Source organism: Xyrauchen texanus, chromosome 29 (assembly GCF_025860055.1).
Source record: "Xyrauchen texanus isolate HMW12.3.18 chromosome 29, RBS_HiC_50CHRs, whole genome shotgun sequence".
Lineage (NCBI taxonomy): Eukaryota > Metazoa > Chordata > Actinopteri > Cypriniformes > Catostomidae > Xyrauchen > Xyrauchen texanus.
In genome coordinates, this window is record NC_068304.1 from 18,313,674 (window position 1) to 18,327,421 (window position 13,748).

Here is a 13,748-nt window from a genome sequence, read left to right on the forward strand (position 1 = left end):
TGCTAGCTGCCACAGTGGTGATCTGTAAAATGTAGTAAAAACAAAAAACACTACATTTCCTCAGTGAAATGTACCATGTTGGAATATGAATAATGTATAATTCCCATTTTAATACTCATTTTATAAGTGTTATGAAAATAAATTGAAATTAAAAATGAAAATATAAAAAATAATAATAATGAAAATAACATGTTTTCCTTAAGTCAAGGTCTCCTATGAAAATATCAATGTGTCAGGATTCCTGCATGTTTAAAATATCTCTGAATTTTACATTACAAAAATATATATTACTTTACAATATACTTGAAAGAATGACTGAAATAAACTATATTTCATGGTAAATATTGCTCAGTTTCCTTTTCTTGTTGTATATTGTTTATCCACATTCCTCATTTTGAATCATTAAAAAAAAAAAAAAAGACTCTTGTGTTCCTGAGGAGAATGTAAATCTGGTCAATTTGGCACCCAGTCTGAACTGAACTGCATTAAATCTTATAACACAAACAAATGCGAACAGTTAGATTACAAGTTAGATTTTAAAATGAATAAATGCACTCTGTCATTTCTGAACTGTCACTGTATTGTTGCAGCCTAGTCCTCGGCAGTCCACAGTGATCCACTGTTACGACATGTAGTTATTACACATGTAAGAAAGAGCAAATGTTTCATAAGCTCAAGCTCCTCTTTAAATTTGTGCATGCACAAATGCACACACTAGTCACAGTGTTTAGATTTCTGCACTCTGAAAAAAGGCCAGAATTTAATGTGTGTTTTTATGGGGGAAGGGAGCTGTAAAAGCTAGCCTTAGCATTTATGGAGAAATGCTGCTGAAGTAAATTCACTAATCGTTCCATTTGGAGAGCTCAGGGTGACAAAAAACAACCTGAATCGGTGTACCTTTGCTCCATATATAAATGCATAATTAAAGGTAATTTATAAACTGAATTTTTAGGAATCTTTTCAAACATATGGCTTGGCCATAACTAAGTTTCTCTGGTGAAGTGGTTCCTATTTATCTCCCTAGCTAACCTTTTATTCAGTCAAACTTATACGTTTATAAGTTATAGGAAATAGTTAAAACAACTGATCAAGGTGGTTGCAAAAACCCACATTGGCCGACCACCAAGCAAATATTTGGATTGAGATCTATGGTGGTGACAGCTTTAGTTCCACCATCTTTAATAAAGATTAAAAACAAACCAAACAAAAACATTTAAACACAATATGCAGAGAAACTGAGTTCTCTTTCTTGCAATTTATTCATTATTCACTATTCAATCCTCATTGGTTGACTGACACATCTATGGGCACTTGATCTGAATTTGATCAGTGCAGTTAATCTTTATAAAGCATCATAAAACCTATATTTAAATGCAGATGTTTAATCTCTCTTGAATGTCCTTATACTTTTAACCACAAATGTATCAGCAGCACCACGAAAGGTTCTATTTAGAATTCTGCTGGATTGTCTGATAAAACACTAAAAAAAATACTGACTGGTTTTGGCAAATACTATCAGCTTATTGTCTTATATATTGTCGGTGCTCATTGTGTGTTAGTACACACTTTAACAAACTTTAAGGGATAGATAATCCAAAAATTAAAGTTCTCTCATCATTTACTCACCCTCATGCCATCCCAGATGTGTATGACTCTTCTGCTGAACATAATTTCTGATTTTTAGAAGAATATTTCAGCTCTGACTCCAGTGTCTTAATCTATATATTCAGAAGTGATATGATAGGTGTGGTGAGAAACAGATCAACATTTAACGCATTTTTTGCTAGAAATTCTTCTTCCTGCCCAGTAGGGGGCAATATGCATGAAGAATGTGAATCACCAAAAACACAAGAAGAATGTGAACATGATCTTTTTTTTTTCACCCATACTTAACCAATCATATCACTTCTGAAGACATTGATTTAACCAGTAGTCTTCAAAATCCCATTCACTTGAATGAGAAATTCTTCTAAGAATCTTAATTTGTGTTCTGCAGCTGAAAGAGAGTCATATGTATGTGGGATGGCATGAGGGCGAATAAATGATGAGAGAATTTTCATTTTTGGGTGAACTATTCCTTTAACGTTTTGTTCACATTTAGTATAATTATAAGTCCAAGCACCAATATGACCCTTTAACATAATATGACAACCTAAATACATGAGCTTCTCACTCCATCATTAACATTTGGCTCAACTTTTTCTCCCACCTTGGCTGACCACCTCAGTGTTTGCATTATAGTCATGAGAAGCACCATTCCTGATTTCAACTGATGCAAATTATAGCTCTGTCAAAACCTCTTGACCATGGCAACTTGTTGAAACCTCTCAAGTAGCTTTAAACCATCTCACATCCGATGGCCTAGGACAGGATCCATAATTAAATCCAGGATTGCAGCACCTTGTAGAGACAGGGTCATTTCAAATGAACCCTTATAGCATGTCCTGCAGCACCATTAAAGATATTTTAGAGAGTCCATGTTAGGCTTCAGCGTAGGACAGGTGATACTGTTCCTCTCTTTTGTTACAGCGCTTGGCCACTATGGCCAGGTAGAGCACTAGCAATATGAGCCAGTAACAGGCATAGAGGATAGTACCAGTGATGAGAAGGGCCTTCTCTGTCTCACTGAAGGGCTCTTGCACCTCACAGTAGATAGTGTAAACCACGCCACCGAGCAGAATGGCTGCCCATACGGTCACTGGCACTGCTCCAATCAGGTTCACCACTATCTTTTTCCTGCCTGATGTGCCCCAGCCTGCTTTGTTAATAGTCAACAGGGCAAAGATCTTAGCTGGTAGCAAGCTTGACATGTAGAGCAGTGAGTACAATGACATGAAGATCATGACCAGGCTGCCTCGTAGGAAGCAGGCGTAGGTGGCTTTTACCATGCCCACCAGCTGGACTGTTAGCAAGAAGAGCAAGATGTTCCACAACCGACCTCGGTAGAACAGGTGGATCACTGTAGCCACTAGAAAGAATGGGAAGAACCCAGTGACCACAGACTCATAGGTCATCCAGAGACTGTGCTTGTGGAACCAGAGGGCATTGTAGAGCCACTCTCGAAAGTAAGACTTGCTCCAGCGGGTCTGTTGGTTGAGCCAGCGCAGGTATTGAGTGGGGGTCTCAGTCTGGCATTGTGAGCGTGCTGTGAACTTGGTTTTGTAGCCAAAGCTGAGGACACGGTTGGTGAGGTGCCGGTCATCACCAAAGCTGCACTTGCTGCCCAGAAAAGTCTGGTGGTACCAGGGCTCCAGGAATTGCTGGAGGAGAGAGTTGCGGTACATTCCCAGCGGGCCACTGATGCATTGCACACATCCAAAGTAAGACTGGCAGGCCCGCTCCACATTGAAGGCCATCCAGTAACGGACACTGCTCAAGAAGGAGATCCAGGAGTCGTACTTATTTAGGATCTGAAACAAGCAATGGAAGAACAACACTCTGTGGGTGGCCACAACCAACCAGGAGGAAATTTACCACAAAACTCCTCAGATGAGTTACTTCTATGGTGAAAGTTGTATTTCCACACAATTAGGTCTAAAAAAGTATTTGCATCAGGAAAAATCTCACCTGAACATCTCCTCCCACTCCACCCACTTTCGGATCCTCCTCCAGAATCTTTAGCATCTCAATAGTGCATACTGGATCTAGTACAGTGTCCGAATCGCACACCTACACACACATTCAAGAGATGTGTTATTATTATTATTATTATTATTTTTTTTAAAAAACGTATCTTTTGCAAGTATTGACACTGATGGAGACTGTCTGAACAATAACTGACTGTTACAAAAACAATTATAGGTACCACAGACATTTACCATCAGATGTTTCAAGGTCATCTTTGTTTCTGTAGATATCAATCATATCCTGAGCAGAAACAATGAAAGGCTGCTGACAGCACACAGGTGTGCGCAGGACTACAGGTGACAGGAAAATAGTAACACTGACCGTTGACCTCACTGCTGCACACATTTGGATTACAATGACATTGAGGAGACACAGAGGAGACTATGAGTTGATAGCAGACTGGTAGATTGTTGCTGAGTTTAGTTTCAACCTTTCAAAGTAATTTAAAGTAATCACAATGACCTTAAAAGTCTGTTCAAGTGTTTTTGAGTTAGTTTAGGCAGCGTTAAAGTCTGCAGGATGGTGGCCCTACAGAATTGTGTAACCTAAATTGTAAGTAACAGGACATGCCAGGAAAACCTAAGGCAATGAAGTACTGCTAAAATATGGTTATTTTTGTCTTTCAGTGTGCTCACAAAGAAGCTGTGCCAAGTGTGTGGAATCCCTTTACTGATTTGGCTAAGACACCAAATTAGCTTTACTTTTTTGCTTTTTTAGGGAGACATTCTGGAAAGGCTGTCTCCCTTTTATTTTATATTCAGGATGAATCTGGGTCTTTTTAAAGAAAATGTAACTGTAAAATGAAAATTGTCATTATTTACTTCAAACCCTCTGTAGAGCACAAAAGGTGATTTAAAAAAAAGTTTGATTGACTTTATTAATATGGTTTGCTTTGAGAGTGAATAACGACTTAAATTCATTATTTACTCCCCACCCTGCCATCCCTGATGTGTATGAATTTCTTTATTCTGCTGAACACAAATTAAGATTTTTAGAAGAATATATCAGCTTTGATACATACAATGCAAGTCAACAGTGTCCAAAACTTTGAAGTGCAAAATGTATGGATGAATTCTATGTTGCCTTTATACGCTTTTTGGACCTTAAAAGTACTGGTCACGATTCACTTGCATTGTGAGGACCTACAGAGCTGAGATATTTTTGTAAAAATGTTTGTTTGTGTTAAGCATAAGAAAGTAAGTCATACACATCTGGGATTGCACGAGGGTGAGTAAATGATGAAAGAATTTTTGGATAAACTATTCCCTTAATATTCTTTCTGTTCATGACAAGACTTGTAATATGGTGCAGGAGTCATATTGGCTACTTTTTCTGTGGTTTTATGTACTGTGTTTTCTTTTTTCATCCTTTTTCAGTTTGACAGACTAGATCACTATTCACTTAATAATAACCTTTTATGTTCCACACAAAAAAGAAAGCAGCTTTTGAGCAATTCCATTGGTGTCTGCAGACTCACCTGTATGTAATCCACAGTATTTCCGAGGGCTTTGAAGGCTGTGTACATCACCTCTCTTTTGCCTCCCCACTCCTGCATGATACAGGAATACCGGCAGCTCCGCACCACCCTGGCCACCTGTGCAGCCTCCTCTGCATGCAGTGAGCCCTTCCCTCCTCCTCCATCACCGTCGCTATGGTAATTCCCCTTCCACACCACACAGCCTGTCTGCTCCACTCCCCCCATAACCTCCTGGAAGATATCCATCATGTAGGAATCTTCCTGTCGGTTCCCGTCTACCACCAACACTACTTTAAGGCCGGGAAAGGAAATGCACCGAACGCTCCGCAGACATTTGCGGAGGTAGTCCGGATCCTCCTGGTAGGCTGCAATGCAGAGGGCCACGGTGTGCCGCAGGTGCTGGGGTCTGGTGGTACCCCGCATTTGCCTGTGTTCCAGGAAGGCAAAGAGGCTCTGCAGCAGGAGGTGGAGGGAAAGAAAGGCACCGTAGAGGCCAAAAGAGAGGTGATGCTGCTCGGTGTGGATAAACTGGTAACCTGTCACATAGGCCAGCAGGATGGCAAAAAGCACCACTGCTGCAAACAAGGTGGTAGTGAAGATCCGCACAGCAGTGCCAAAACGAGAGGGCATCTAAAGAGAGAATGAAAGACAGATAGTAGAACTAAGGTTAGAGTAAGAGCCTTACTAATATTACTGAGACAAATAAATTAGTCAGATGTGACAGTTTGTGGAATGCTTGATGTGTCACAAGTTTTGTTCATTTATATTTAAATGTATTTGGATGATTTTTTAATCCAAACTACTTCCAGTGCATTCCAGTGTATATATTTTTGTCAGTGTGTGTTTCATGGGAAATTAACCCATGTCTTTGGCATTGCTAGTGCCTTGCTCTACCGGGGAAGCTTTGGGAACTTAACTGGTTCAGAGCTATTCCGTGTTGCATCATTTAACCCATGGCTGTCTCTACTCTTGGCGTGTAAGAGAATGAGTGAAGAGTAAATGGCAAGTAAGACCTCATTACCTCTTCTCCATCCTTAGTAAAGTATTTCCTCTTTTCTCCCATCCCACCAGTAATTTTCTCTGCGGTGGGACATTGATGTGCAATAGTTACTGTTATCTAAATTGTTACTTAAATGGCCCTAGACCTTCCTGTGCCTGAGGGAACAAAGAGATATCTACAACATATTTTAATATTAAGAGATTTATTTTTTTATTAGTTAGAATTAAGGCAAATCTTATATGTAATATGCCCTGGACATGTTGTTAAAAGGCATCCATTCACCCACTAATCCTCTTATTTCTGAGGTTAATTTTTGACCCGGCACATGTAAAGAATATTTTATAAATACCGCATAGTTTTTGGAACTGAAACCAAAGGTTGTGACATTGTATATATATATGGGTCAAAATTACAGGTCGAAATGAACCGTTAAGACAATGGTAGGAACAATTTGTTTTAAATAGTTATTTTTCAAAAGCAATTTTCATTCATTCATTCATTCATACAGTCATACATACATGTATGTGTGTGTGTATGTATATATATATACACACACATATACATAAAGTGCATCTGGAGAGTATTCACAGCGCTTCACTTTTTCCACATTTTGTAATGTTAATGCCTTATTCCAAAATGGATTAAATTAATTATTTCCCTCAAAATTCTACTAACAATACCCCATAATGACAACGTGAAAGAAGTTTGTTTGAAATCTTTGCAAATGTATTAAAAAAAAAAATAAAAAAAATCATGTACATAAGTATTCACAGCCTTTGCCATGACACTCAAATGGAGCTCAGGTTTATCCTGTTTCCACTGATCATCCTTGAGATGTTTCTACAACTTGATTGGAGTCCACCTGTGGTAAATTCAGTTGATTGAACATGATTTGGAAAGGCACACACTGTCTATATAAGGTCCCACTGTTAACAGTGCATGTCAGAGCACAAACCAAGACATGAAGTCCAAAGAATTGTCTGTAGACCTCCGAGACAGCATTGTATCAAGGCACAGATCTAGGGAAGGGTACAGAAACATTTCTGCAGCATTGAAGATCACAATGAGCACAGTGGCCTCCATCATCTGTAAATGGAAGAAGTTTGAAACCACCAGGAGTCTTCCTAGAACTGGCCGCCTGGCCAAACTGAGCGATCGGGGGAGAAGGGTGTGTACATGTGTGTATATACACAGGTGAAACTCAAAAAATTTGAATATCGTGCAAAAGTTCATTAATTTCAGTAATTCAACTTAAAAGGTGAAACTAATATATTATATAGACTCATTACAAGCAAAGTAAGATATTTCAAGCCTTTATTTGATATAATTTTGATGATTATGGCTTACAGCTTATGAAAACCCCAAATTCAGAATCTCAGAAAATTAGAATATTACATGAAATCAATAAAAAGAAGGATTTTAAATACAGAAATGTCGGCCCTCTGAAAAGTATAATCATGCATATGTACTCAGTACTTGGTTTGGGCCCCTTTGCATTAATTACTGCCTCAATGCGGCGTGGCATGGATGCTATCAGCCTGTGGCACTGCTGAGGTGTTATGGAAGACCAAGATGCTTCAATAGCGGCCTTCAGCTCTTCTGCATTGTTTGGTCTCATGTCTCTCATCTTTCTCTTGATAATGCCCCATAGATTCTCTATGGGGTTCAGGTCAGGCAAGTTTGCTGGCCAATCAAGCACAGTAATACCATGGTCATTGAACCAGGTTTTGGTACTTTTGGCAGTGTGGGCAGGTGCCAAGTCCTGCTGGAAAATGAAGTCAGCATCTCCATAAAGCTTGTCTGCTGAAGGAAGCATGAAGTGCTCTAAAATGTCCCGGTAGACGGCTGCGTTGACTCTGGACTTAATAAAGCACAGTGGACCAACACCAGCCGATGACATGACTCCCCAAACCAACACAGACTGTGGAAACTTCACACTGGACTTCAAGCATCTTGGATTGTGTGCCTCTCCATTCTTCCTCCAGACTCTGGGACCTTGGTTTCCAAATGAGATGCAAAATTTGCTCTCATCAGAAAAGAGGACTTTGGACCACTGAGCAACAGACCAGTTCTTTTTTTATTTAGCCCAGGTAAGACGTTTGACATTTGAAGCCCATGTCCAGGACCCGTCTGTATGTGGTGGCTCTTGATGCAGTAACTCCAGCCTCAGTCCACTCCTTGTGAAGCTCCCCCACACATTTGAATGGCCTTTTCCTGACAATCCTCTCCAGGCTACGGTCATCCCTGCTGCTTGTGCACCTTTTTCTTACACACTTTTCCCTTCCACTTAACTTTCTATTAATGTGCCTTGATACAGCACTTTGAAAACATCCAACTTCTTTTGCAATTACCTTTTGAGGCTTTCCCTCCTTGTGGAGGGTGTCAATGATGGTTTTCTGCACAACTGTCAGGTCAGCAGTCTTCCCCATGATTGTGAATTCAACTGAACCAGACTGAGAGACCATTTAAAGGCTCAGGAACCCTTTGCAGGTGTTTAGCTGATTAGAGTGTGACACTTTGAGCCTACAATACTGAACCTTTTCACAATATTCTAATTTTCTGAGATTCTGAATTTGGGGTTTTCATAAGCTGTAAGCCATAATCATCAAAATTATATCAAATAAAGGCTAGAAATATCTTACTTTGCTTGTAATGAGTCTATATAATATATTAGTTTCACCTTTTAAGTTGAATTACTGAAATTGATGAACTTTTGCACGGTATTCTAATTTTTCGAGTTTCACCTGTGTGTGTGTGTATATATATATATATATGTGTGTTATATATACACACACCTATATATATATATAATTGCTTTTGAAAAATAACTATTTATGCATATTCAGAATGTACCATTTTTTTCTATATTATAATACATTTTGGGACCACAACTAAGATTTTCTTTGAGGGGGGTCTTTAGTGGCATTGTACACTAATAAACAATTTGTTTTATAATTGTTTTCAAAACAGGTCAAAATTGACCCGAAGGACAAAATGAGGTGGTTTCTTAAGACAATAGGAGGTTTAACAGGAGAGCAGATTTAGAAAAAAACTATTAAACAATTGCATACAAACTGTATTTTACAGGATTTATTACAAACCTTTGGAGATAACAGAGATCTAGATAATATTCAATTTTAACAAATGTTCCTGTTCGTGACACTCAATTTTCATTTTCTTTCTCAGACCCTCTCTCTCCGTCTAATTTTTTACTCTGTCTATCTCAGGTTAATTACTTTAATTAAAGGCTAGGCTGAGCTTGGCAGGTAATCAAAGGCAGCCGGACTGGGGAACAATTATTCCCTTTCATTCATTCCATTGGCTCCCTGCTCCACCTTTCATATAAGAAAGAGCTACTTTACTGTCAGTGTCCTCATATCATAACAGCGTGGCAATAGAAAAGAGAGGCAGAAATAATGCTGACTTCAAATTAAGTGCTTGTTGATTTTTCTGCCACAGTAATCCAGTTATTTTCAGATGAACCAGATTGGCACTTTTGCGTCATATAAACATAATTCCAATGTCATTTTCATGTTAGCGTTTTACTTTACATTACATTAAATTGTTGCTTATTTTCATGTAATGTTACTGTAATTACATAGTAAATAGGCACATGTCTAAATTCTACAATTGCCATAAATCCAAAATATTGCTAGACCTTGAACAATACAAAGGATTTATCTTCCCCCATTTCTACACATATTCCTGTCCTGGGAACAGCAATGACAACCTAGACCCCGTGGGAGAAACTGAGACAGCGGGATGATACTGAGTGTTGTTTTTGACACTAATTAGAGGGACTCTTCCTCCAGAGGCTTGTTAGCTCAGAGGGACAGGGATGAAGAGGTGCCCCATATCAAACTCAACAGGACCTCAAACATCACTCAGTCCCCAAACATTGCAAATAAACCCACTGCCATATGTGTAATGAAAGGTGTTTGGGGACAAAAGAGAGAAAAATAAATAAATACCACCAACTTTGATCACAAAACGAAGGGGAGAACTGGAAAATCCCAAAATATCTAATATTTGGCCTAAAAAAAACGCAAGAACATACACCAAATTCCAATTATCCTTGGGGTTTGTTTGATCAGTGTGTTGGTGTTTTTGGGGGCAGTGTAACAAGACCCTTTTCTAATTTTCTGAGTTTGGAATGTGGAAGTAACTATAGCGGGGTAAACTTTGCAGTGAATGGTAGAAAAATATTACACAGCAAATATATATATATGTATATGTTCTGTGCATGATTTCCTGTAAGACAGAATGTCAGTATTCTGCCATGGCCAGTGAAGAGCCCGGATCTCAATTTCATCGAACGTGTCTGGGACCTGTTGTATCCAGCAAGCGGCAGTTCTGTGAGCAAACACAGGTTGTTAATGACAGAGCTCAGAGGAGAATGGCCGGACTGGTCCAAGCTGACAGCAAGGTGACAGTAACCCAAATAACCACAAGTTACAACAGTGCAATGCAGAAAAGTATTTCTGAACACATAACATGTTAAACATTGAGGCGGATGCGCTACAGCAGCAGAAGACCCCTCCGAGTACCACTACTGTCAGCTTAGAATAGGAAATTGAGGCTGAAGCGGGCACAGGCTCACCAAAATTGGATGGTAGACGATTTGAAAAACATCGCCTGGTCTGTTGAATTTTGATTTCTGCTGCAAAATGCAGACGGTAGACCCACTGCAGCCTCAGCTTTCTGTTCTTGGCAGACAGAAGTGGAATCCTAAGTGTTCTTCTGCTGTTGTAGCCCATACGCCTCAAGGTTCGACATGTTGCACTCTGAGATGTTATTCTGCTCACTACAAATGTAAAGAGAGGTTATCTGAGTTACGGTAGCCTATCTGTCAGCTCGAACCAGTCTGGCCATTCTCCGTTGACCTCTCTCATCTACAAGCCATTTTTGGCCACAGAACTGCCTCTCGCTTAATTTTTTTCTCTCGCATCATTCTCTTTACACTCTAGAGACTGTTGTGCATGAAAATCCCAGGAGATCATACGCCAGATCCATATCTGCAAGATTTTATGCATTGCAATGCGGACACACGATTGACTGATTAGATAAAATCGCATGAATAAATAGGTATACAGGTGTACCTATTAAAGTGGTCGGTGAGTGGACATTGTATATATTTATTATGTTTCCATGACTTTCCAAAAGAGAACAAAACAGAGAGCAGCGAATTACGGCAGTCAGAAGCAAAAAAGTTTTTGCACCCATTGCAGCAGTGTTGAATTATTTTTATTTTATATTAATGCCAGGGTAAAACAACACACAGAATAATGTGATAAATGTAAATTAAATAATAACAAATTCTAATATAAAAAGTTTGCTAGATTTACATTGGTAATTTAAGGCAGAGATTCGTCATCAAACTGTAAAAAGGGTCCCATGACAGTTTGTTTCCCAAATTCAACAGGCAACTTTGTTTGTTTGAAATGCTGCCATTTGTTGGGTCAGTGTAAACCAGGCTCATAACTTATTATACACCAGTATATACCTTAATGACAGAAAAAGCATCAACATTTCATCTTTCCAGGCATTACAGAGGTCAAAGATCAACATTTACTTACTGTTGTCATGATGTCCACGGGTTGACTGGAGATCAGCCCATATATATTCTCTCTCAGATATTTGACAGCCCTTAAATAATTCAGTTAAGAATGATCATTCTATTTCATCTGCTGTATGAAATTTCTGTAGTCTGTTTTACTGGCTCAATTCAATAATCCAGCTCCCCAGTGATTGACAGAGTAGATTCAGGAAGATGTTCTAAAGTATGATTCTCTTGTGAATGATGGAAGGGATGATCACACAGGTGGTAGCAGATGAAAATGAAGCAGAAAGGATCCAGATCTATAAGTCACAGCTGTTGTGCATGTTGGTAGGGGAGTGATCACCAACTGGCCGAAGCCTCTCGCCCTTAGTCTATAGTTTCAGGTCTGGAGCAGATAGACAGGACTCTTTGACAAATGCAGGAGATGGGAGAGGAATGAAGGAGGGCTGGGAATCACCAGGACCAAAGAGAGAGGGAGCCAGGTGACAGAGGGTATGATGAATGGCTGAAAAGCAGAACATGGTGTGCATGGGTAAAATGGGAATGTGCCAATATGTTTCTCTGTACTAATATGCATTATTCAAAATTATATATTGATATGGGCCAAGATATAAACCACTTACTTAACATTTACAGTATCTACATAATCATGAAACTATTGGTCTAATTACACAGTTTGCAGCTATATCTAAGACTCTAAATAAAGACTTTTGCCATGGAAAAAAGTAGCAAAGTTCAAAAAGAAATTTGTTTATGGTGCTAATGGCACCTCTCACTTCAGTGTTATAAAGAGAAAGCAGCTTATTAGCCATCACCACTAGGGAGCATTTACAGAGGCTTGTGGTGTCCAGCAATCCCACAACAAACCCCCATAAATGTTGTATATATATTTTTTAATACTGATATTTTAATTAATTTCTAATTATATAGCATTTAACAATAACAATAATATTTAACAAGATTGAAGTGATGATCTTATCTTGAATAAAAATGAGACCAGAAGGGGGTGCTCACCCTGCAGTCTGTGTAGGTCATAATGCTCTAGTATAGTGACAGAGACACTGTACTGGAAAAAGGCACAGGTTTTTTGGATGAGATGTTAAACCAAGGTCCTGACTCTCTGTGGACATTACAAATCCCCTCTCCTCTCCACCAGTTGGTATGTGGTGAGCATTCTGGCACACCATGGCTGCCGTCGCATCATCCAGGTGGATGCTGCACACTGTTGGTGGTTGAGGAGAACCCCTTTTTCACTATGTAAAGCGCTTGATGCAATGTCAGAACATTGCTATATAAGTGTAACATTCATTCATAACCCTGACATTGTAGTGCAAATTCAAAATAATTTAAGGAATATTCTGACCTCAATTCAAGTTACGCTCAATCAACAGCATGTGTAGCATAATGTTGATTACCACTAAAAAGCAACATTTGCATTACAACGAGGCACTTACAATGGAAGTGAATGGGGCTAATACGTAAATGTTAAAATACTCTTTCAAAAGTAAAGCCACTTGATGTAAACAATATATGCGAGCTAGCATGATTTTAGTGTAATAAAATTATTTACAAAACTTTGTGTAAAATTCTAGCTACTGTCATTTTTTACTTCGCTGCCATGACGATGTAACACCATAAACCCTAAAACAAACATAAAAACGACAATTTGAACAACTTTACAGCTCAAATAATACACAAGTTTTAACAAAATAATTCATGTAACTGCTATTATAAGCTTCACATTTCTACATTTGGCTCAAAATTCTGTCAATTGAGCTTAACTTGTAATAAACCCAAAATATTCCTTTAATAAAATATGCAAATCATGTGATAATGGATCCACAAATTAGCGATCTTTCCAAATCCTCCCAGCAGGCTTCAGTCCAGAACTGGGGTGAATCCTGAACACTTGGTCATTATATTGGTCTCTGGCAATTTGTAAAACTCAGCAGAGCCTTTTGAAATTCTCACCAGACCCATGTTGTGTAGTCTATACATGATGACATGGAAATCTAAACATTAATTTTCCTCGGCCGGGCAACATGCCTTTAAACCAGATTCTGAAGCTTTCCTGTCTCACTCTG

The 13,748-nt window shown here is 38.9% G+C and overlaps 1 protein-coding gene across 1 annotated transcript; it reads right to left on the reverse strand.

The window, feature by feature from the left end:
- Positions 1-2,452: 2,452 nt before the first annotated feature.
- Positions 2,453-11,717, reverse strand: has3 (hyaluronan synthase 3). Its single transcript, XM_052097691.1, has 4 exons — positions 11,681-11,717; positions 5,105-5,734; positions 3,568-3,669; positions 2,453-3,410 (listed from the first exon to the last, which is right to left on the reverse strand). Exons 1-4 carry the CDS (start codon positions 11,687-11,689, stop codon positions 2,481-2,483), a joined length of 1,671 nt encoding a protein of 556 aa, XP_051953651.1. The 5' UTR covers positions 11,690-11,717; the 3' UTR covers positions 2,453-2,480.
- Positions 11,718-13,748: the final 2,031 nt, after the last annotated feature.